The sequence below is a fragment of the Neopsephotus bourkii genome, unplaced genomic scaffold (genome assembly GCF_033783945.1).
Source record: "Neopsephotus bourkii isolate Nb327-2 ecotype Australia unplaced genomic scaffold, CSIRO-AGI_Nbou_v1 NB_1707, whole genome shotgun sequence".
In the NCBI taxonomy this organism is placed as follows: domain Eukaryota; kingdom Metazoa; phylum Chordata; class Aves; order Psittaciformes; family Psittacidae; genus Neopsephotus; species Neopsephotus bourkii.
Genome location: NW_026902181.1, coordinates 8,424,927 through 8,450,337, shown reverse-complemented (window position 1 = coordinate 8,450,337; position 25,411 = coordinate 8,424,927). Strand labels below are relative to the sequence as shown.

General features: G+C 36.9%; 1 protein-coding gene across 11 annotated transcripts in view; it reads left to right on the top strand.

The window, feature by feature from the left end:
- EML1 (EMAP like 1) overlaps positions 1-25,411 on the top strand; it is a 133,688-nt gene that overhangs the window by 78,560 nt on the left and 29,717 nt on the right. For 2 of the 11 annotated variants that reach the window (XM_061376214.1, XM_061376212.1), the window contains exons 3-10: positions 579-711; positions 6,279-6,326; positions 9,606-9,740; positions 15,917-15,945; positions 17,391-17,417; positions 19,539-19,769; positions 20,572-20,701; positions 24,898-25,047. In XM_061376214.1, the coding sequence (XP_061232198.1) occupies positions 579-711; positions 6,279-6,326; positions 9,606-9,740; positions 15,917-15,945; positions 17,391-17,417; positions 19,539-19,769; positions 20,572-20,701; positions 24,898-25,047 (883 nt within the window). The remainder of the gene's footprint in view (positions 1-578; positions 712-6,278; positions 6,327-9,605; positions 9,741-15,916; positions 15,946-17,390; positions 17,418-19,538; positions 19,770-20,571; positions 20,702-24,897; positions 25,048-25,411) is intronic. The other 9 variants (XM_061376213.1, XM_061376215.1, XM_061376219.1 and 6 more) reach the window with 9 other exon arrangements.

The window sequence follows — 25,411 nt, the reverse complement described above, 5'->3', positions numbered from 1 at the left end:
GAAGTAGATATGTCAGCTCATTAAGTCTACTGTTATGCTGATTTCAGTTACTTCTTCTGACTAAATGGCAAAATTCCTCCTGTCAAACATAAGCCCACGTTCATTGAAAGAAGACCCTTAGGGGGAATAGGGATTTCTTAATAGATAATTTGCTTGTGAAAAACCTGCAAGGACATTGAGGGGTGAAGAGCAGGAGTTTGTGGGATGCCAGCCTGCCTTCATTTTTATCAGTCCTCTGAATTCTATCCAGGAGGTCAAGAGACTTTGGTATCTTAAGAGAGTCTTTTAAGAGAGCAGGATTGTTTTTGGTGGCGATGACTACCATTGCATTTGCCAGTAAGCTCCTTAAGCTAAGATAGAGTTTTACAGATGAGAAAGGTTATAGACTTGTGTGCATAAGCCATACGCAGATGATTGACTTGATATGATCAATATTGATAAAAATCCTCTTTGTTATATTCCTTATCTATGGTGAATTTGGCAATAATGAAAATGATACTTTAAAATATTCTTATGTTGTTTCGGGTAAAAAAGAAGGCAAATTAAAACAATGACTCCATCTTATGCTTGTTTTATAGCAAGACCGCTGGTACAAACCCTGCCTTTAAGGACTACTGTTAATAATGGAAATGTGTTACCAAAGAAACCAAGTGGCTCTTTACCTTCCCCATCAGGAGCTAGAAAGGAAACTGCATCACCAGCAGTAAAAAGGTATGCATCGATCATAAACCTTATAATTGCAAAATTGGTGGTATATTTCATCTTTCAAGCTTCTAGATGTGTGGATTTTCTTACTTGCAAAGCAATGGTCTATATATTTAGTTTGGAAAGGAGAGATGGATTTCATTCTAAGAGGCTTTAAACTTATTTGTTCTAATTAGAATTAAGGTTTTTCCATGAATATTGAAAGAATGCATAATGCTTGGTCTACTAGATTGTGTTTGTTTTTTCTTGCTAATACGGTTGAGCATGTAGAAAACAAAGCGTTTCTACTGTGCTGCTGCACGACATGAAACGTAGTTGAAGAACTGTTTTAGTAGATAGTAGAAAATGTATAGTTTAGAGAAATTGCTGTCGTTACAAATCAGTATGTTACCTTTGGCTTTCTCTCACTTAAAGTTATTATGGAAACTGCATGTGCAATATTAGAAGCATTTCAGGGAGGAAGAAAATTCCACGCCTAACACATAATTATGCAAATGAAAGCATCCATCTTTAGATTTCTTACCATTAGTATGTATTTAAGTACTTTTAAAAATGACTGCTCTCTCTCAATTTGCTCTGTGTGTGTAGTTGTTTTTAAGTGGGCTAGATGTTTTATAGATCTGAGTTATAGGATTGAGGTGGATTGGGTCCAGCAAGTCCAAGTTACATGTGACAGTTATTGAGGTTCTAATCTGCTGTATGGTTTGCCTGTATAAGCTAATAGCATGAGGTTTTATTTAATTTTCTTACATTGTTGTGTGTCATCCTCAGCATCTTGTAGTGATGATGCTGTCAGCTCTGAGGGGGGCAAGTTGTGGAGATGAGAGCATTAATCTAAAGATCTGAGGTCTCTTTTGTAAAGAGAATTTTTCCTTAAAGGAGAGATGGTGACTAAAGATATGCCACTCTTTGTTACTGTGATGAAGGGAGACTGATTTTCCAGGAAACTACACGTTCGGTTACTGCAGAGAAGAGAGAAGCTGTGCTATGTGTAATCAAAACTAGAAAATAACTTACTTTTGTTGCACAAGCGCAGTCCTGTGAGCTCGTATGAACTGGGCTCGCTGCAGCTGTAGGTTTTGGCAGGTTAGCCTGAGCAGCCCTTAAGACAAGGAACTCAAATACTGTATGAACAGTATAAATACCATTATCAGAATTATATTACCAGAATTTTGAAAATGTGTGCAAAATCAGTGTTTAAGAAGGAATACTGTTTTGTATATGCTGAATTTTTAAAGAAGTCTGTTCTTTACAAGTCTTTTTTTTTTCTTCATTCTCATAATAAAGTTTCAAGTGGTAATTATGAAACACATGAGAGAGCACAAACATTGGCATACTTTACTTGTGGATAGAAGGTATGATTTCTGAGAGTTCAAATTCCACCCCTAAGGTTCAACATAATGCTTTCTGCCACAGAGCAGGGTGGATGAAATGCAGGTCAAGATCATACTTGTGTTTCCTGTAGTAGGAGTGTCCTTTGCGTAATTCAGGTGGTCCATCAAGTATTGCTGCAGCCTGTAGGTGTTATCCTAGATCAGGGTCCCTGTAGATAGGTGACACCCTACAGGCCTTCTACCTGATCCATATGCAGTCTGGATACCTGGAGTGCTGGGGGGAAAATATCTAGGGAGCATCCTTAGGGAGTATTTTTGGACTGTCTTGGATCCTATATGAGAGAGTCTTCCACAGGTTAAGGATTTAATGTTCCTTCATTATGCTTTATCCTTTCTCTTTGCTGAAGAAGCTAGACTGAAGGTGCTTTAAATCTGCAGTATGAAGATGTATATTTGGTTTTGGAAAAGAAAAAATACAAATGGGCACTTTTGCTAAAATAGATTGACACTTAAAGAGTGCTTAGGAGAGTGGAGTTATTCTGTGTCCTGAAAACAGCAGCTATAAATCCAGGTGCTGTGGAGTCCCCGTTCTCCTCAAAAGCCATAAAAATCTATATTGATTTGCTTTAATACGCAAATGTTGTTCTTTTATATTTTATAAATTATAGTGAAATATATTTCTGTGCCTTGCCTATAAATATACTTCATGAGGAAGAGAGTAAAATGGTAAGGACCCCACCAGTGAATTACTATACAAAATGTTTTTTGGTAAATTAATGCCTACTCTTCTCATTTGATAATGAACATTAAAATAACTGATGAGGTTTCATGTTTTTATAGTGAAACATGCTCCAAATATTCAGTATTCAAAGATGGGAGGGGAGTTGGAACTAGGTGATCTTTAAAGTCCCTTCCAGCCTAAATCATTCTGTGATTCTATGACGTATCGAGTGTTCCAAATGGCTGTCTTGCAAATAGTCAAATAGATTAATCCATTTTGCACCCATTAAGATAAACTCATTCATGCTTTGTATTTATACTGGACCGTTTTACCTTCAGGAGCTGTACGTGTGTATACATAAAACAGTGATGGAAATACATCAGCAAGATCAAATAGCTTTTTTATTTTTAAGGTGTAGGACTTGTTTATTTGTGTTAGAATCTTCACTCAGTGTTGAACAGTTTATAGATGGCATGTAATTTTGAATATTTTTTTCAGTTACGATTTCTGCTAAGCAGTCATGTTTTTATAGTGCTCTTTCCATATAAACTAATTCCAAAACTGCTGCTGTTTTGTAGTGTAAGTTTTCTTTAGTCCTAAATATAGTAATGTGGCAGAGCAGCTTTAATTAATATCACTTACAGATGTTTCAAAACTTAATTTCTGCTTAGATAATTTTAAGTTTTCCTATACAACATAGATGCAGAATTGAAAGAAAAAAAAGAAAAAAGGCAAAATTTGAAAAGTGATAGAAAAAATAAGAAATTCGCCCCCCCCAAGTCAGCTTCTAAACCTTTGGTCTGCTGTTGGGAATTACAAGTATCTGCTCGGATTACTACAGTAGAAAATATCATCTTCAATTTTTTCTTACCTGTGACCATATTTTCAAAACATGCAAACATCCAGCTGAAATGGAGCCCTTCCCAAATGTTTTACTGAACAGACTTATGAAAAGGGGGGTTAGAAACAACTTCAGATTCCTCTGTTCTCTGCTACTTTCACCATTTGAGTTAGGAAGTGTGTGATGTCCTATTGAAATGCCTGTCCCTTGAAACAGTATGTTATGTGTATTTATATATGTGTATATATATATGTGTATTTATATATATTTATATATGTAAATGCTTATATATATACATATATATAATTATATATGTAAATAATCTGCGTGGGGACTGAATGTGCATCCATACATTCCTCTGCTTAGAAACAGATGTACTTGTGTGTATGTCTGCAGACGCAGTCTTATTTCTTACAATAGCTCTATTTAAACGTGTTGGTTAACTCATTTGAACCTACAGGTTGGTATGTGGTTTATTTGCCTTGCTGGATTACCAAGGAGAGGCAGTTCAGAGGTCACTACATTTTCTGATTTCCCATTTAATATTTGAAATGGAAATGACTTCTTCTGACAGGAATATAAAATTGGAGGTAATAAAAAAGGCTTGAGGCTGAAAGGGTGGAGCTAGCAGGCTTTTATTTGTGTTCTGCCGCATATTCTCTCAATGACCTTATGCAAATCATTTAACCTCTATGTGTATTAGTTTTCCATATGTAAACCATGTATCTCTGGATATCAGTAGGTTGTTATAGTGCTTAATGTGATAATTAGATCCAGATCTTGCAGAGTGTTCGGTAACCTCAACTGACTTTGACTTCAATTAGAATTGAGGGCACCTAACCTTCCTTCCGCATTCAGGTATCATATAGTCAGCACCCAGTTATCCAAGTTACGGAAGGAATGAAATAATCTGAATAGAGCAAAACCACAAATCCAAAACATAGGTGAATTGGACTATAAAAGTATATGGTGGTAATACAATGCAAGACAGAAAGGCTGGTGATACAGGGGCCAAAAATTCTGATCCAGCACCAGTAGGTGCTGCCACACTCAGGACCTGGGTGCCCTGGGAACACAGCTGGGCAGCTTCCAGGTGCAAGGCAGCTAATGCAGAGCTGAAGTGATTTTGTGATGGGCTGGATAATCACCTGACACGGAGAACTGAGAGTTTCAAATGCTGCCATATTTTTATTCTGAACTTTGTGCTTGGAATAAGTATTTGAAATTATTCAGAATAATATGAGCTTTGTGTATTGTGAGCAAGAGTTTCCCTTCCCCCATTCTTTTGCATGTAATATGGCTTGAAGTTCACTGCTTAACACAAAGTTTGTCTTTGGAATTTGGCCAGTGCACAGTAGTAATGTTTTGTGTTCCCTAATAAAATCTATGGGTTTGTGACTCATCTAGGATAGCTTTGTTTCCAAGAGGTTTTGGGGGAAAAAAGGAAAGAAAAAAATAATTAAGGGGGGAGAATGCAGACAGTACCTTTCCCTGTAGGGATGCTGCTTCAGGCTGCAGGCTAACACATACTTTGCCTTTCAAAAGGAGACAATCAGTCATTCTTTCTTCCCCAGCAGATTGCAAAGTCATACAATGATGCAAAACTCTGACAATGGAGATCAAAAGGAAGAAGCTGGAACAAAGAAAACATAAAGATCTTTGTTTGTAGGGAGAATAAAATACTTTAATATGATAAATTCCTGATCTTCTAAACTCCAAACACATGGCCCCTAAGAAATTGTTCAGTCGCCTGGAATTAATGTTCTGTGTTCTGTTCTGAGGGTAGCGATGGTTTTTAACTGGCACATACACAAACTCTATATCAAACCTTCAATTAAGTCTCCTGTTTAACACTTAACTCTCAAAGAAAATGTTTTAAAATAAACAGAATGTAAACTAAAAAGGAAATCCCTCTCCACTGACCTTTGAGTGGCAGAACTATTATGCCACTTCACCGTATCTCTAGCGGTTAAAGTTGTTAGTTCATTTTGCTCAAAGACATAATGAAATTAAAGTCATATGTTATTCTTGAATTTATTCTAATTGATTTAAATGAGGATCAGAAAGAGAGCTAGACAAGTTTCAAAATATTGATATCATCAGTTACTGTCTTAAGATGATTGTGCTATTTTTTAATTTATTAAAAGGCTTTTTTTTTAATTGGCAAAATTAAATATATCTTCAGTGTATACATATATATATATATCAATTGTTGCCAGATTTGTTCACCACAATTCAGTAATGCAACCATCTGAAACATTCATGCTATGCAGTGGTATATGTACGTATATATGAGGAATTATTTTCTTGTCTTTATTGTTGCTTTTTTAATAGTCTTTGTCTTCTAGCCAGATCATCTGTCTTGTTTCTTCAGCTAGACTATTTGATTTTCTTTTTTGTTGTTTTGAGTGGCTTTACAAATGGTTGGTGTACTGCAACATTGCTGAGATTTTGTCATTCAAAGATACATTGGTGTTCTTAAATGTATGGTTTGAAATGATCAAACATCTGAGTCAATAAGCACTGAGTTTACTCTTGCACGTGACTTCATACCTTGAAAGCATGCAGTTATGTCTCTTAATGTAAGTTTGGTTTAAATGTCTTGTTTCCACATTTTATTGTTGCATTCACTTTTTATTCTGCTTTGTTTACGCACCTCTCAATCTGGATTAAGCAGGTCTGTGAATCTTCTCAATGCATGCAAACTGAAAAAGCCTGCTGTAAGGTGAGGGATCCTTAACTGAGCTTCAACACTACAAAGCTATTGTTTTTCCTTTCCATTTCAGTTAACCACGGTTTAATACAAGCATTAACATGGTAGAACTGTAACTGTTATTCCCATTTTTAGCATTTTCAGAAGTACATGTTTCAAACATTCTCATCATTGATAAATGCATTACAAAACTTTGATAATTTTAGCATGACATAACACAGATACCATAACTAACATAACTTTTATTATAGGGGTGTTTCATTAGACCACACTGCTGTCTTAAGCTAAAAATTGTGATACCAAAAGTTATCTTTTTAAATAATTGAAAATGCTCTCTTTTTGTATCACTAAAGTGAAAGCCAGGTGCTGGAATCCAGTTAATAGTGTTACAAACCTGTAAGTTAAATGAGTATTTTTCTGTCATTTTAAATTCCTCCTCATATGACAGTGTTTCTACTGTAGCCATGGATATAATCAGTGGTGTTTAACACTACAGCTACCAAAATGTGTGTACACCAAAATTGAGTTAATATGTTGGAGTTATAATCCTCATTTCCTACCACCTGCTAATAATTCTCACTGGGCTATTGTTGTTGTTGTTGAAAGTTTAAAATAAAATTTTTGAAGAGATAGCATTCCTAGTTAGTTTAAGCAGTAATGAATGTAAGCCAAAAGAGTTTAAAAGAATTTTGTTCTTGTGGTAAAAGTAGTTTTTGTACTGATGTGAGACTTCATTATTCAGAAAGAAGATAGCATTGCACTTCTAAGCTTTAGTCCCACCCATTCGGGATTTTTTATCCACCAGTTCATCTTCTGAATGTTGATAGCTATAAAAAAAAAACACAACCAAGCAACATTAAAATTAGTTTAATATTGCTTCTGAAACTTACGTTTTTTTCTAACATTAATATAATTTGGTAATTTCCTTATTTTGATTTCAGTGTAGGCTGATATTGCCTATTCTTTTCCTTAACCAGGAAAAGATGCCAAAACGAAGGCCTGATCCTGTAAAATCACACAGAGAAGATATTTTTGCAAAGACTCATGCTAATAAAGCTAATAAAGCCATTTTATTTGAAGAAAAACATCTGAATATCAAGACTTGATTTTTTTAACTGGAGTAGTATTAAATTGGATGATGTTACAAGATGCAGGGAAAACTGTTAAACGCTAACAGTATATTATTTGATTTACTAGAGGAGGTTTTTTCATGCATTTCACATTGAGATGACTTGGATGATGTTAGGCTAGTGTAGGAGACACTTATTTCTGAAATGGAGACAGAATTCTTTTTACTGCCTTTTCCCTTCTCCTAGGAATGTATTTTGTTCTGTGCCTGTGTGTAACTTTGCATTCTGCTTGCTCTCTTACATTGCCCTCTCCACAGAAACACTATTTTTTAAATATCAGCTTAATCATTTGAATCATCCTTAATTTTAATACAAAAATGAAGCACTCAACATCTGGCCTACCATCACATGTTCCAGAAAGTCTTTTTATCAAGCTGCCTGAGCTGCATCTTCACATGTGCCTGCTCTGTTGATCTCGCTCTGGATGAGGGTTTCCTTTTGGAAGGGCGGTTGCTTTGCAGGAAGACTCTGATTCTGTTAATTCCCATAGTTTCTGTAACTGAGCTTCAGCTGAGGTGTTGAAGCATTCCTCACCATGCTGGTAAAGAGACATGAGGGAGCAGGAATATATTTGTTGGGTTTAATTTGGTTTTGCCCTTTTTAGAAGTATATCAGTGGTGGTGTACATTTGATAAGCTGAATAATTTTTTTACTAGAAAGAAAAGTCTATCTCATTTGTTTTAGTTATGAAGAGCCAATGCCTCTTACACCACATATGAAGTGGACAGAGCATGAGAAGCTGGCTGAGGAAACAGAGTAAGAATAGTTGTTACAGGCTAATGGGGAGCTTTGGAATAGTCCTCAGGGATGCTTGAGATGAGCCTTACGGTAAGCAAAGCATCCCTGGAGGTGTACGGACGTCAAGGGGGAGCTGGCTGGAACTGGTGAAAGGGGTGGCTGGAATGAGACTGGGGCTTGAAAGAGCAAGAACAAAAAGAACCGACATTTTCACAGAGGGAGTGAGCTTGAGGTTGGGATTTGGATAGAGAGGTATGAGCTTAAAAGCAATCATTGGTGTCCATGGCTTCTGGAGTGAGAGAGTTGCTGAAGGTGGTCACTTAGTTACTGGGATGTTATGGTTAAAGGACATTTCTGTTCTGCTCTTTGAAAGGGAGAAAACAGTACAGGACTGGGGGTAAGGAGTAATGAGACCCTGACACTGAGTCCTGTAATTCAGGCACTGCCATGGGGAATGATTCCTGCCTCAGACTGGGTAATGCTGCTTGCTACTCTCTGCTGCACATGGAGTGCACCAAAGTAAAAAGCATCATGCAGCTCATGGCCTTACCCTTAGCTGGAAGTGCTTCCTACCCTTCCTAGGAAGCACTGCTTTGGGGAGAAGTGCTTTGGACTAAAGACTAACCACAATAATTTATTCCTATTAAGTGTAAGCTCTGAGTGGTCTTCTCATTCACTTACTAAGTTATACTTCTGGTTTGGCTCATGTTTTTTCATCAGAGAGGGCTGGATATCTAAGGGGTGCCATAAAGTCATTCAAGAGCTCCCTGATAGTTATCTTGGCAGGAAAGATGGTTGAAGAGTGAGAGACAAGGCAAGCTTTAAGCCTTTGAGAAATCCCTTGTCAGGAGATGTGGGAAATCTAGTCATACATGTAAGTAGGAAGCATACTTTTTCAACAAGCTAATAAAAAACGCAGGCTTGTTCACCATTAATCGCACTTTGGGGTATGTTAAAGCTAGCTTTGAACCACAGAATAGTTGATACTGAATGAAGACACAAAGTTAGCTTGCTGGTGCTCAAATTTTGACCTACTTTTGGCATTCTCTGTAGTCTGCCTGGAGCTGTAAGGTAATATGCTTTCTCTTTAAATCTTTTCCCTTTCTGATTAAGAAAGTCCAAAAGTCCAGAAGAGTGGAATAGTATTCAGAGATTTGAAATGCAGTGTGGAAAATAGGTGTTGAAAATTACTCTATGATACTGGTTTAGCCTGTCTTCTATTTCATGATTAAGGAAAAAGCAGTATGCTTGTTGCACCAGGTACTCAGCAAAACTGTTTTTAACAAATCAAGTTATGATTAAGAACAAAGTTGTGGTTATTTTTAGGCTCAGCATTCTCCTTGATATATTTTCCAAAAATATCTGTTGCAGACATAAGTGCTTTTACAAGTGCTGCTGTAAAACTTGCTCCATTTTTTATTAGCACTATTAAGAGAACCAGTTCAACTGAGCGTGTGTCCCCAGGCGGTCGGAGGGAAAGCTATGGAGATTCCAAAGGGAGTCGCAACCGCACTGGATCCACCAGCAGTTCATCTAGTGGTAAAAAGAACAGTGAAAGGTAATGTTATCTAAATATCTATCTCCTTTCTCTGCCTACTGCCCTGATGATGAAAGCAGTTTCTTTAGTGAAATTAGTTTCTCTAGTTTTGCAAATATTGGGAGCTTTTTTTATTTTTTTTATTTTAAGCTCGAACAGTTGGACAAAAGTATATTTTAAAACATTTCAGATAAAATAGGTTTTCAAATTCAGATGACATTTATTTGACTGATTTCCAAACCATAAACAATGTGAGAGAATTGGAGTTGCCTGGAAAAGTTCGTAATTATTAAACATGCTCTTTTCCATTATCTTAATGGTTTCCTGTGGTGTTCAAGTTCCTGGAATGTACTTCTTCAAGTTCCTGGTTGTGGTACATTGACCCCAACTGGTAGTTAAGGACCGCATAGCCACTCCCTCTTCCCAGACAGGATGGGGGAAGAGAACAGGAAGAGCCAAGGTGGTAAAACTCATAAGTCAAGATAAAGGCAGTTTAATAAGTGAAGGAAAGAGGAAGAATGAACAAGGGATGGAAAGCAATCACTCACCACCACCCACGTGTAGACTGGTGTCCAGCAAGTCTCTGGGCATGGCCACTTTGGTGTGATTGTCAGATTAAGGAGAAATTGAGAGAGATCATAGAATCATAGGGTTGGAAAGGACCTTAAGATCATTTAGTTCCAATCCTCATGCTACAGGCAGGGACGCCTCACACTAAACCATGTCACCCACGGCTCTGTCCAACCTGGCCTTGAACACCTCCAGGGCAACCCATTCCAGTGCCTCACCACCCTTACAGTAAAGAACTTCTCCCTTATATCCAATCTAAACTTCCTCTGTTTAAGTTTTAACCTATTCCCCCTTGTCCTATCACTACAGTCCCTAGTGAAGAGTCGTTCTCCAGCATCCTTGTAGGCCACCTTCAGATACTGGAAGGCTGCTATGAGGGCTGAACAGCCCCAACTTTCTCAGCCTATCTTCTTACGGGAGGTGCTCCAGTCCTCCATCATCCTCGTGGCCCTTCTCTGGACTTGTTCCAACAGTTCCATGTCCTTTTTATGCTGAGGACACCAGAACTGCACACAGTACCCCAAATGAGGTCTCATGAGAGCAGAGTAGAGGGGCAGAATCACCTCCTTTCACCTGCTGGTCATGTTCATGTTCATTTTCTCATCAACAGCACCCCCAAGTCTTTCTCTGCAGGGCTGCTCTGAATTTCTTCTCTGCACAGCCTGTAGCTGTGCCTGGGATTGCTCTGGCGCAGGTGTCGGTTAAACTTCATAAGATTGGCATCTGCCCACCTCACAAGCATGTCAGGGTCCCTCTGGATGGCATTCCTTCCCTCCAGCGTATCAACCGAACCACACAGCTTGGTGTCATCGGCAAACTTGCTGAGGACGCACTCAATCCCACTGTCCATGTCAGCAACAAAGATGTTGAACAACACAGGTCCCAACACCAATCCCAGAGGGACACCACTCGTTACTGGTCTCCAGCTGGACATTGAGCCATTGACCACAACTCTTTGTGTGCGGCCATCCAGCCAGTTCTTTATCCATCGAGTGGTCCATCCATCAAATTGATGTCTCTCCAATTTAGAGACAAGGATGTCGTGTGGGACAGTGTCGAACGCTTTGCACAAGTCCAGGTAGATGACGTCAACTGCTCTACCCCTGTCCATCAGTTCCATTGCCCCATCATAGAAGGCCACCAAATTGGTCAGGCAGGATTTCCCATTAGTGAAGTCATGCTCCCATGCAAGTACTAACCATAGAAATAGAATACAGTGATGGCTGTCTCTGTGTATCTTTGATGATGCTTGTCTGAGGGTTTCAGACTTACGATGGTCTTGAACAAATAGGTGATTCATTGAGGTTTGTCCGTATTGGTCAATTGGTTCTCTCCTGTATTTCCTGTTAGTCTTGGCTATTTCATTTAGCTGGTCCTATCCCAGTTTCCTATGCAAAAAGTGGTGTTGATGGTACTGTTTCACTGTCTCGATGACGATGTGACTATAGAAACACAGTGTTAATGAAGATCACATAACAACCTCATTTACCTGTTCTGTCTGGGCATTAGTGCCATCATAGGAGTCATTGAGCTGCTCATAAGCCGATGATATGGCACAGAGCATCCATTTCTTTTCCTCCCTTCAGTGTCTTTGCTTGATGTAAGGAGTGGCTGAGGCTGTTGTGTACTAATGGACAGCCTAAATATGAGTGATTACAGTATTAATAGTTTGTTCTCTGGCTTATTTTTTCAGCTATGAAGCAAGAGAGCAAGTGTGCAAAGCTTATGAAACTTGTGAGAGGCTTAGCAAATTACAGCAATAATGGAAAAATTAAGAACACTATCAGACAAAATATTATAAAATTGTAACTAAGGAAAATGTAATATTTATACAAACTAAAAATTGAGCCAGCTAAATCTTACTGGTATTGTGTGTCCATGCATACAAATGAGCTTTTTATAAGCTGACTGAATTCTGCAGGACTAAAGGGTAGGTTTCTGGAATATGAACAGGAATATTTCACCTACCAGTGGTGACTGTCATTACATTTCCAATTTACTGTAGCAATTTGCTGTAGCTTTTGGAAGAAGTTTTAACAAACATATGGTGGTCCTGCAGTGTCCTTTCTCGGAGTATTTTATTTTGTATAAAAAATTTCATTAGATCAAGTCCCCAGAAGGTGAATTTTATGTGTGCTGTTCAGTGGAAAATATACCTGTCAAAATCTAAACACAGTGCTTTGCCAAAGCTGTTTTTTTTTTAAGATATCCCTGAGTTCCTGCTACCCGTGTAAGGTGATAACTATCTGAAATTAGTAATATGTTAAAGCTGCTATAGACATAAGGCGAGAACATCAATTAGGTTGTTCATTTAAATTAAAGAAAGATAAGACTTCTAGTAGTTGCATAGAGGTACTGTACACTTGAAAAATGGATTCTGAAGTAGTTGAGAAATAACAACATTATGACATAATGATTACCTGCAAAACGGTTTTGCTTCCGCTCCAAAGTTGATTACGGTACTTGAGAAGCATTTTTAATTTTTTCATAGTATTGTAAGAGAAATCCAATGCTTATGTCATTCTGCAGTTTTTAAGCCACAAATGGTTGAGCAACACCACTGATCAGATACCAGTTACTTTGGACTGAAGGGAGAGGTCCAGCACACAAGTGATGTAGTCCTTACATAATGTGCAAGTATCCCAAGGAACTAATTGAGAGCATGTGTTAGATTGCTGTAGCTGGACCTAGTGATGTTGGTGCCACTATGAGAACAATCATTGTGTAATTGGAGAGTTTTCCGTGATTTCTGTCACACATTAGCCTCAAGGTGTTCAGCACCACAGCTCTTAACTCCTCCAAGAGTGTCCTTATCCTGTGGAAGAGGCTTGCTAAAGACTTGCCTCATGTTTCCTGTTGAGGCTGCGCTACTGCAAAATATAAAGCAAGAGTCATGGGATTAGTGAGAAATGGCCATGATTCTGTATGCTAAGACCTAGGCAGCTAAGGCTGTCCTCGTAAAACTGTGTATGTATCAAAGGGGAAGAGAGAGTTAGTTAACCATCTACTCATAGCCTTATTATTAGTATCATTGAACCTTATGGGTGCCTTCCAACTTGAGTTATTCTGCCTTGGGTCTTGTGATGAAGCTTAAAGCAAAATGCATCCCAGAAATCTAAAAAGGCAATCATGATGTTATAGTTTTTTCAAAGTATATAGAATTGTAGCCTGTTACACAAAACCATTATGCTATGGAAAGCTATTTTTAGGAGCTTTAAGCATAAGGAGTAAGGAGATGGCTGTAATCTCCTGTGCTACTCTGGTGTATCCCAGCTATGAGCCAGGGGTAAGCCTTCTGAAGGGTTATCTAAGTAGGAAGTGACTCAAGTTAATGAGAAAGTCTAGTCAGAGCTCTGAGCTTTTGTTTAGTTAGGGTTTGCATAATTAGAAAGTACTGATGATTTATTTTATTACTGACATGAATCAGTCTTTCACATTAACTTGGTTAGCTTGAATAAGTCAGCATGGTCTCTTCAGAGCTAGGGACTCTTTGTCTCTAACGTGGCAGCATTTCTGACTAGTATTTCATCTTATAAAGCTTTTTTTTTTTTTTTCTAAAAATACCTTCATTCATAAGATGTTAATGTGGGTGTTAACAATGGCAACACATCATGTTATTTATATAGATGAGATTGGCTGTGCACACCAGCTTGAAGCATGAATTTTGTCACATGATTAATACTGATACAACAAAAAGTTCCTAAATTGAAGGGTAGGATCAGTAGAATTTGTTTTTGTTGTTTTGGTTTTATCATTATGTAAATGTATTATTCTCAGTGTAAGTGTCAAATCAAGGCAAAAGAAATCATAGAATATCATAGTTAGGGTTGGAAAGGACCTTAAGATCACCTAGTTCCAACCCCCTGCCATGGGCAGGGATACCTCACACTGAACCATCTCACCCAAGGCTCTGTCCAACCTGGCCTTGAACACTGCCAGTGATGGAGCATTCACAATTTCCTTGGGCAACCCATTCTAGTGCCTCACCACCCTCACAGTGAAGAATGCTATGGTTTAAGCCCAGCCAGTAACTAAGAGCCATGCAGCTGCTTGCTAACTCTTCCCCTTCTTCCCCCACAGCTTCCGGAGGGGTGGGGAGGAGAACTGAAAGATTGTAACTCCCACAGGTTGAGATAATAACAGTCCAGTAACTAAGGCATAACACAAATTACTACTTCTACCACCAATAATAATAATGATGAGGGAAATAAAAAAGAGAGATAATACATTTCCTCACCACCTGCCGACCAATATCTAGCCCAAGCCCAGCAGCTATCTGGGCCTTCTGGGTAACTCCCCCCAGTTTATATACTGGGCATGACGTGCTGTGGTATGGAATACCCCTTTGGCTAGTTTGGGTCAAGTGTCCTGTCTCTGCTTCGTCCTGGCTTCCTGAGCCCCTCCTCATTGGCAGAACTAATGTTCTGTCATTCACCAAGAAACAATTGAGTATTTTCTCTTTTATGTAAACTTTTTGGAAAAGCAGGATTCAAGCTTTGTTTTGCTCCTTAAATCCAGAAAGAAACAAAGACATGAAGTAAGTGAACACCCACATGTGCAGTGATACAGCACTCCTATCACTCTTCATATGTAGAGAGATATTGTAGTTAAGAACATACTCCTTGCTTTTTATTACAGTTGTAAACTGCTTTGGAGTAACAAATCTCACTGACTGGGAACTGCCCTGGTTTCGTCTGCGATAGAGTTAATTTTCTTCCTAAAAGCTGGTGCAGTGCTATGTTTTGGCTTTAGTCTGAGAACAATGCTGGTAACACACCAATGTTTTAGTTGTTGCTAAGTAATGCTTACCCTGATTGAGGGCTTTCCAGTTTATCCTGCTCTGCCAGTGAGGAGGGGCACAGGGAACTGGGAGGGAGCATAGACAGGACACCTGACCTAAACTAGCCAAAGGGATATTCCGTACCACAGCACGTCATGCCCACTACATAAACTGGGGGAGTTAACCGGAAAAGACTGATTGCTGCTTGAGTTGGACTGTGTATCGATCAGAGAGTGGTGAGCAATTGTGCTTCACTTGTTTAGGTTTTTTCTTTTTTTCCTCTTTTAGTTATATCTCTCTCTCCCTGCTATCTCCCTTAACATTATTGTTATATTGTACTTTGTTTCAGTTATTAAAGTGTTCTTACCTCAATCCGTGTGTTTACATTCTTCTGATTCTCCTCCCTGTCCCGCCTGGGAAGGGGGGGAGGCAGGGATGAGTAATCAGCTACATTTGCTGGCTGGGTTTAAACCACAATAGAAACCAAAAGTAATGCAGCTGCTCATGACCACTTTCTGTGTTGTCTTATAACTGGAATAACTTTGCAGAAGAGGAGGATTTGGTAGTTAGTGAAGGGAAATCTATAGTTTCAAGAATACAAGGAGAATTGAATGTGAAAATGTTAACATCTGCCGTCAAGGAGCCACAATGTATACTGGTTTTAACTGTGTCTACCTGGAGATTTACATTGTAAATAATTGAATTGAAAAAGTATTTTTATTTATATGTGTGCACAAAAGTACTTATATCTTTTGTGCTGCATTTTAAATTTTATATTGTTGCCTTTATATATGCTGACTATATGTGCATGCTTTTTAAAACAGACATTTCTTCACTGTTTTCACAGCAAACCCAAGGAACCAATGTTCAGTGCAGGTAGGAACTTTTTAAAAATTTTAAGCAGATAACAATTGTGATAATATAATAGTATTGGGGTTTGGTTTTGTTTTCTGTGGATGCCTAAAAACTGGCATTGGGGATCTAAACATACTTAACAGGCTCATGGTGACATATTTTTTAAAAAGTTTTAAAAAGTAAAAAATTTTTACTAAGTTTTATTAGCCTGGTACAAAAGTTTATTTTATAGTTGTTAAGTAGAAAAAGGCCATGTCTTCTTACCTCAAATATGTCTTCCCTTTCAAAGCAATATTAAGGTTCTGTTAGTTACAGTATATGCCAAGTTCCACCCATGATACAGTCATGTTAATTTAGTCATAAAAGGGAGCCCTGAAATACTGTTAAAGAATGCCACATCTGTCCCAGTGCCTTATAACAAAATTTGTCAAATTCCAAAAAAAAAAAAAAAAAAGTTTTTGTTACTACAGTTTTGGAAATCTATCTTTAATTTGAAAATCACTTCATTTTTGCCCACTTAGATATTATTCCTGCAAACAGATAATTGAGAATTAAACAGTAGGTGTAAGGGAAAGCAGTTTGTCCTTGTCATTAGACAGTTACATAGTTTTGAACAATTGTGATAAAGATACGAAGCTGAATAGTGTATATGTAACAGTTACTTTTGTTCTGAAAAACCAAGGACAACTAAAATAAAAGCTTTCTTTTAACAGCATAAGGAAGGAAAAAAACTGATGATTTATCAGATATTTTTATAATCATACAGTTTTTCATTCATTAAGCTGAAAAAGTAGAAAGTCTTCTGTTCAGTGCACTGTTTGTTCATCATCCAACAAAGCTCTTAAGCCAAATTTCAGGGTTTATTGTAATTGATTTTGAACTCAATAATGTATAAAACTAAGTACCTACTTGAGTCTCTTGTGAGAATAGAATCACGGTTCATGTCCCTTTCATGAAAACTGTTGGTTTAGAAAAAGAAAACTGATTTGCACAGAATGTACTTTTCTTGTGTAACATTTCTCCTTCCTTTGCACCTTATAAGCAAGAAATTGCAAAAGGTATTGTGACACTTTCTCTATAGATAAATATCATTAATTAAAGAGATGTGACACTATTAATACCCTTCTCACCTGGATGAAATTCCTACTAAGATTAATGTTGTGGGGTTCTTTCCTAAGAAAGTTATACTTGACATTTTACTTACTTTAAGCATATAGTTGCATAATGGAGCCTAAGCTAGTATTTTAATGATAGAAGAAATAAACGGAGCCCCTAGGTGGAGGAAAATGGTTTTGACTGTAATTAACCACTTTATGGCATGGAGTATGGCTCAGGATTATGTCAAGCACTAGGTTAGCTTCCAGCAGAATGTAACTAGACACCCTGTAGAGCAGGTATTTAGTGAGTTTATTGTATTCAAACACATCTTTATCTAGCCCTTCTGTCTCTGTCTCTGTAATCACAAGGGAAGCGCCGTGTGACACACTGCAAAGGTAGGCTTCAATTCCAAAACCTCATAGCTCTCGAAGCAAGATGGTGCTGGTGGGATAAAAGCTCAATGTATAAACATCTATTTTCTAACTTGTGCACATTTTGCAGTGTTAAAACTTTTCTAGTTCTTGTCAATGAAACAAAAATATTATGCCATGTATAATACAGTCTGCTGAATTATAGCCCTCAGGTGCACTTCAGTAATAATAATGGGTTATAATTAAATTCCTGTGGACTTACTCCGAAGAATCTGAATTAGGAAAAAAAAAATGTTGAGAGAGCTATATGGCAACACGTGGATGTTCACTGTGTTTGAAATGGCGTTCTGCACTTCTGCTGAAATTCATATAGAATTGCCCCATTGTTGGCTGTTCTGCTGTTAGCCTAACATGATTATAGAAGCCTTGGTTTTTCCTGTGCTTTTTCTTACTGAGTAGACTGTAGATTTTTCTGAATGTTGAATAAATATAACTAGGCCTCCAACTAATTTCCCAGTGCTTTTTGCTTAGTGTTGTAAAGTAGAGGTATGTTTGGTAAACATACTGTATTGTTTTCTAAAGCTTTAATTTTAGTGTAAATGTGCATATTTGATGCATGTTTATGTCTGTGATAGAATCACAGATTTATTTTGCTTTTTAGATATAGCTAGATGCTAACAGTTTTTCCACTAATCAGCATCTTTCAGCTTTGCAACAAATCTAAAATTTCACAAGGCAAAAGAGTGTTTGTTCTAAAGGCAAAGTCTCTTAAAGAGTCTCTGCCTATGTGTATTCTTTGTACAATTTTATGCCTGCAAGCAGTAGTGGTCTCCTTTCCAGATCCTACTGGCATTTTATTTCAGTTCAGTAACTGTTAATCTTTTCAGTTATTTTCCACAACAATTTCAAATTTACAAAGTTGCAGATGTAAAAGATACATTTGTCTAAAAGTTTCATTATTGGTCTGTCTTTGTAGTTTAATGATTGTCTGTTCTGTCCTTGCATCTATATCTTCACATTTAGAACTTTGCTGTCTTAAACTTAGCTAAGAAAAGTACAATGACAAGTATGTATATTGATTATGTAGATAATGTATTTGGATTAGTGCCAAAAATAAGTACAGATGGAATTAATATTACCAAAAAATTGAAATAATGTATGTATTTCTATACCCAACCTAGTTAGCCTAAGTTCTTCTTTATATTTAGGGGAGTGAGAAAGGCATTCTTAAGGTATTTATATACTTGTGTAATTTACTATACTTGCTTTTGGACTTCTGCTTTAAAATGTGATTTATTTGTCCAAAAGTACCCATTTCTCCCTATTTAATACAGAATTTTGAGTGACTAGGCCAAATACTTTCACTGTAGATGGCTAAATGCAAGTTTTGAGTCCCATAAGTTTCAGGTGAGAAAAGCAGTTCAATGGATTAAGCTTTTGTTCATTCCTAGACTGATAAGCACAGTCAGTGGTTGTCAGTGCCAAAAATCGATTGACTTCCAGTGCACCAGTATCAGTAGTATCGGCATGTGTTTCAAGCTCATTAAATAGATGTTGCATGTGCATACAAATAGTGCTGTAATGCTCTGCTGTTTAACGCTTTACCCTCTATATTTTATTTTCCAATGCAGATCTATTAGAGTAGATTTTTAAAAACAGTTCCACTATTCTAGCATTTTAACAGGCATCTTAAACTCCAACCATCTGTCACTATTATTTCATCATCATCATCACCACTGCTTCTTTTTATCATTCAGTTTTCTGTTGTTTTCCTTATATGTATGAATTCTTTAGATGAAACTAGAGAGCCTTAGCTGTAACCTTACTGTGACAGATCAGGTAGGTCTTTTTCCCAAATGAGTTGGTCTCAAGGCAAAATACACATATATTTAGGCATTAAAGCATAGCTATAACGTTTATTTGTTCAACCAATAATTTGTATTAATTTAGTGAGGATTTGTAGAGTATGCCTATTTCCAATTAAAATAAAGTCTTAGTTTTCAAATTTTAAAAAAGATATAGTTGTATTATTAACAATTCATAGCATAATTTTAGCAGTCCTAAATTGTATAATTTTTTTTCATTTACATGATTTTGTTACTTTTGCCCTTCCATTTCCTCTGTGCCCACGATTATTCTGTCTAGTAACTCTACAGATGTCACTGACTCCAAAACTGCTTGAGTCGCATGAGAACAAGGCTGAACCCCTTGATCTGCCGATGGAGCAGCAAGAGCCAGCACGTTCTGAATCTGGACAAACTTCACCAGAAGTTCACAGGACACCCACTTTGGCCTTGCCAGTTCCCAAAAGTCCTAGTCAGACCTTCATGGCATTTCCCAGATCTCCTAGTTTTATAAGCCCCATGAAGTCCCCAAGTCAGTACTTCCAGATCTGTTATTAATCTTGCTTCTCTACCCCAAAAATATTTCTTACCAGTTCAACACATTACTTCTAGTATTTTCTTCTAGAACTGTTCACTTCTGTCAGCCAATTCAGTTTTTGTAGCTTCTTTCCTGTATGTCATTTTCCTTTCTTTTATTGTGCTGTCAATGTTGTCATTCCTTTTTTCAATGTTTAGTAATACTTAAAGCATGTGTCTTTTCTGCATGTACATCAGCATGATTCCTTTTACTAACTGTTTGTGTTCCTTATCCTCGAATGTATCTCTAACACTGTATCGAGTGTAAAGCATATCTTTACACCGAGATGCAAAGAATGCGACTGCGTGTTGGAAAATACTTTAGATGCTGATGCTCAACTGTAAATACTGATTAAAAAATAAAATTAATTTAAGTGGTATTTCTGTGTTAATTGTAGTCTTTGATGTTTTTCCTTTAGTTTTTTAAAAATGTAATATTGAAACATTATTTTTCACCAAAAAAGTTTTGATTTTAGTCCTTTCAGTTTTGTAGTCCTTCATGACATTGTTTAGTCCTAATTCTGCTGCTCAAAATCTTTAGACGGAAAGGGACTTTGAATGTTAAAAAAAAAAAAAATCTGCTTAGTTGTTATGATAAGAGGAAAAAAAAGTACTGCTTAATTTCTAAGTTTGAGATTGCACGTTGTTCTGTAATTGTAACACACCAGACTGTTAAGTGGGAAGGGATGGAGGAGCATGGGAGTTCTCCACTGATGGTTTTTTTTTGTGTAACATTAAACATTTCTGACCTTTTGTAGAGGAAGGATACGTAAAAATGTTTCTTCGTGGACGTCCTGTTACCATGTACATGCCCAAAGAGCAAGTGGAATCTTACAATTTGGAAGCAAAAGTAGAACTACCAGCCAAGAGGCTTAAACTGGAATGGGTGTATCCTTTCTGTGCGAGAGGACTACTGGAAATCAGTAATTTCTTAATAATTTGTTTTAAATAGTTATTCAGGCTGAAATGTGGTAAAATAAAGCTCATGGGTTCATTTCATTACTGAAGCAACATTCCAATGTAAATAGGTGTTAATTTCTTGAGGCTGGAGTTCTGTACCTTTGTGAGGTAAAGAGTGGCACCTTAAAGATTTTGCTTAAATGTTGCCTGAAGGTTAAGTCTGAAGCATGCCAATTAGCTAAAGATTAAGCTAGGCATATTGCAAGAATATAGTGAGCTATGATTATTAATTAAAGTATGCATAAAACAGGCTCAGGTTTTTTGCTGATTCTTGGCAGTAATCTGCTGGCTTAAACTGTGTTTTCTAAAATGTGCAGCACTGTCTTTTAGAGTAAGTTATAATCAACTACAGTACTTAAATAAGCCCTGAATTGAAGAATGTTTTGCAACCAACAGGTGCTTAGCAATAAAATTCATAAGCTACCATATATAAAATAATGTTTGAATTTAGATTTTAAACTGTATTTAAGCACCATAAACAGTGAACAACCAGAATTTTCCGCTGAATTCTTTGAGTGGACATAATTATAGACTTTTTAAGAAATCTGCGTTTCATTGCATACAGAAATCTTCACATTTCACTTTTAAATGTAAAAAGAAAATACATTCTTTATTGAAAAAAGAAATATTTCAGCTTTGTATAATCTTAGCAATAGGTTTACTATGAACACAATAAGATCTTAGTCTATTTATAATATCCGCTATCTTTAGAGGAATGAAGTCTTCATAAGATGTTCTATTTTAAGAAAGAGACTTTTTTTTTTTTTTTTTTTGGTCCTAAACAGTGCAAATAGGAAGTTTCTTTGTCTTCATAAAAAAGAAGACAGGCTGCATATAGTCTTTTTTGGAGTTGTATAAATAGAACTGCATGTGGTTTCAGAATGCACACAGAGAGTTTCCAAAAGTCCCATTGTATTCACAGGAGATTAATGACAGATTTAGTAACCATTCTTGCCATTTCTGTTGCAGCTGAGCCTGTAGGTTCTACCCCACTCTGCTGGAACTGCGTAGATAATGCATACAGAAACAACTGAAGTTTAGTTAAAACCCAAAAAATCAATAAAATTAATAAAACAGCTGAGATTAGAATGTTAAATACTGCATAAAGCATTTTAGCATCTAATTGTTGTACAGGCTCGCTCCATATATTGCAACAAAATTGAATGATGTCTTTTTATACTTGTAAGGGGCACCTTGCTTAGGGGGCCTAAGAATGATACAGGAGAAAGTGTCATAATGCTTGCTGAAACAGCAAAAAAAACACCCATGAAACAAAACAGATTGTTATTTGCAGTGTGTAGGTGGAAGCTGAAGTTAGTATTTCAGACTATTATAAGAAGTGATAAGTAGAGTAGGTCATAATTTCAGTCTCATTAGTTTCTCACTTAAGCTTACTTAAGTAACTGAATATTTGCCAGATGGAGTATTATTATTAGTTTGAATATTCATATGTCCTTTCCGGTGTGTATACCCAGCAGAATCCTTTATGTAAAGGTTGTGAATCAAGAAATTATGGATTAGTAAAATGATCTAACTAACCCTAAATGGTTACTGAGGAGGATGCATATTTTTCCAAAAATGCCATGCAAACCTTTTCAGATTTTAATTTATTTGCAGTTAAACTCAGTCATGATATCCATACTTAAAAGTTATGCTCAATAGAAAGGTGTATGAAAGGTATATGGAAATTATATATATATGAAAGATGTTTAAAAAAGCCCCAACAAACAAGGCAAGCCCAAACCAAAAACCCAAAACAAGCAACAACAAAAAAAACCAATCACCACAAAAAAAACCAACCCCCCTCCAAAAAAAAAAAAAAAAAAGAAGAGAAAAAATAATGCCTGATTTACTGACTGTAGTGATGATAAGAAAAGCTGGGGAGAGAAGCATAAAATAATTTAAGGAGAAAGATGAAGACTGCAGAAAACCTACCAATACTGCAAGCATTTGTTCCAGTTAAATTGTGGAAGCCAATTGGATGGTAACCAAAGTGGAGTAGGAGACAAATCTTTGTAGCAGACAAATCAGCCTCTCTATGGAATTACAGCCAGAAATGCTTTATAACATAAAAATGGGGACAGAAAAACAGGATATTGGAGGTGAGGTGGACAAACGGAAAGGGCAAAGCAGTCTGTAATGGAAACAGGAGGATGAAAATCTAATGTGTATAGATTTCAGGGCACACGTTGAACCGTAAAAAGGGTTTTATGGTCATGTTAGCAGGTATCTGGGTAAGCTAAAAAAGGTTAAGGGCACATCAGATATAATCAGACATGAAGAAACAAATGACTGAGTGTTGAAGCGTGAGGGCTGGAGCAGAGGTGGTAAAATCTGAGTGAGAAATCAGCACTGGGAACATTGGGGTGGGAACAGTGATCTGCACAGATCCATTTGAGACCAGCTCGCTTGGCAATCAGGAGGTTTGAAACAAAAGCTGCAGGCCAAATGAAAATAAAAGGTCAAGATAACATTTCCTGAAGTGCCAACTTACCAAATCCAACTTGAAGCCACTGAATCAGAGTGTGGGAAAGAGTGAGGAGAAGGAGAGATCAACCCCAGGAGTTTGCATCTGACAAAAAAGGCTGATAGAAACCGAGTGTTTGACAACAGCAATCATGCAAAGGGTTGAATGCAACATTATTCCCCTCAGGAAGAATTGTAAAGAAAGGGGATTTTCCCTAAAGAATGTAATCTTTCCCATTTAATAGCTATTTTTATGTATTGAGATTCATTCCTTTTGAATGTCTGTATAATGTTTTTACTTCACTTTTTAAAAAGGTTCAATTTCTTATGCTAGCTTCAACTGCTTGTTCATTATAAACTTGATTATATATTGTTGAATTATGGGTGTTTTATGTTGGCTTCAGTTAGTAATGGTATCTGGCCTTACAGAGGAAAATAAATTGAAACAAATACTGTCCAGCAATCTAGAGTGGTTAACTCTAACCATTACAGATAGGTTCAAAATTGATAGTGAATGCTTTGTAATTTGAAGATCTTGCTGTTTCCATGTCTTCAAATTTTAGTACCTCGAACTTGAAGGAACTTTGGCTGAAGTATTTCAATTTGTGAGTCCATAAGCTGTATTTTTGAATGCACATCTTGATGGTTGGTATGCAGCACTAACTTCTGCATTTACTGGGAAAGAAACAGTAAGCTGTTACTTCTAAATTTAAACAAGATAGCTATTGACTTTGCTTCTTGAATAACGTTGACATGAGAATTTTAGCTTGACTGAGTTATTATTGACCACAGAGAATAGTGCACAAGTATCTTCTTAATATCATATAATTGGGGTTTCAGTACTTCTCCATATATTTATCACAGCCAGCTTCTCCATACTGACTGAATTAGAATGCAGTCCTGTTTTGCCACAATTCTGCTAATTCTGTTTCTCTCAGTTCCCATAAAAAAGGAAAGCCAAAATAGTTTTAAGTCCCTAATGACTCTTCAGAAGAATAAAACTACATAATTTGGCTGAATTAACATTCAGTCAAAATGAGATTGTATCTGGATTAATTCCAGTTATTTCATTGGATTAACTTTAGTGTTGATATGACTAACATCAGAATCTGGGCTGCTGCCTTTGAAATACTATGAAAATAAATTGGAAGGGGTGATGTAACCCTTTTACAGTTTTGTATCCATCTGGCTGGTAATGCCCAGAATAATGAAATCAATCAACCTGCACAAAGGATAATGCAGTCAATCCTGATGTAATGCAGGGAGATGTACTGAATGATTTATTAGCGTTTCTGTCAAGTCTAAATTTTTATTTTAATTAGTCAAGCAGTGTAAATAGTAAATACACTTGGGAGAAAATTAATATTGCCTTAGTCTGGCATTTAGCAAATTCCAGGGGATAGTGAAGGGATAGTATGTCTACAAATTACTGTCTTGTTTACCATGTATTTTCTGTAAGAGAAGTATAGGTTTTCAGTAGCTCACTAGGTCTCTATTCTAGTAAGGAAGAGAGTTGGAAAGACTGGCAAGTGTTAAAGCTGTGCTCAAGCCAATAGGTGCAGACTTCAGGAAATAGAGGGGCGAGAATCCCTTTTGGTTTTCATTATTTTTGACATTCTTCATTGGTAGATAATGTTGCAACTTGACCAACATGCTAGCTATGGATATAGGGGTCGGGATTGCCGCAGTAATCTCTATCTTCTTCCAACGGGCGAAACCGTATACTTCATTGCATCTGTAGTTGTGTTATACAATGTTGAAGAGCAACTGCAGAGACATTACACTGGTCATAATGATGATGTGAAGTGGTAAGTCACCTAATAATCTTTCTTTTTTCTTAACAAAACAGTATTCAGGGTAGATCTACTCATTTTCATTACTGTGTTTTTAGGATGATTTAACATTAACTTCTTCAGACTTCTTCCCTTTTTTAAGTGGGATTGAATTAAGTCATCTTCACCTGGGTCCGGGTTCCAGATACAGGTCCTTTAGGTTCAATCTAAACAATGAAACAGTTTTAATCTCATCTGCAGTCTTTATTGTAGTCTTCAGGTATGTCTACATCATAGCAGATATCCTGTAAACTAGTACTGCTAGCCATGTAGGCATTTTAGCTTCAAAGTGATTTAGCTGTGTTGAAGCTTGAAAGATACTAGATACCAGGAAATACCA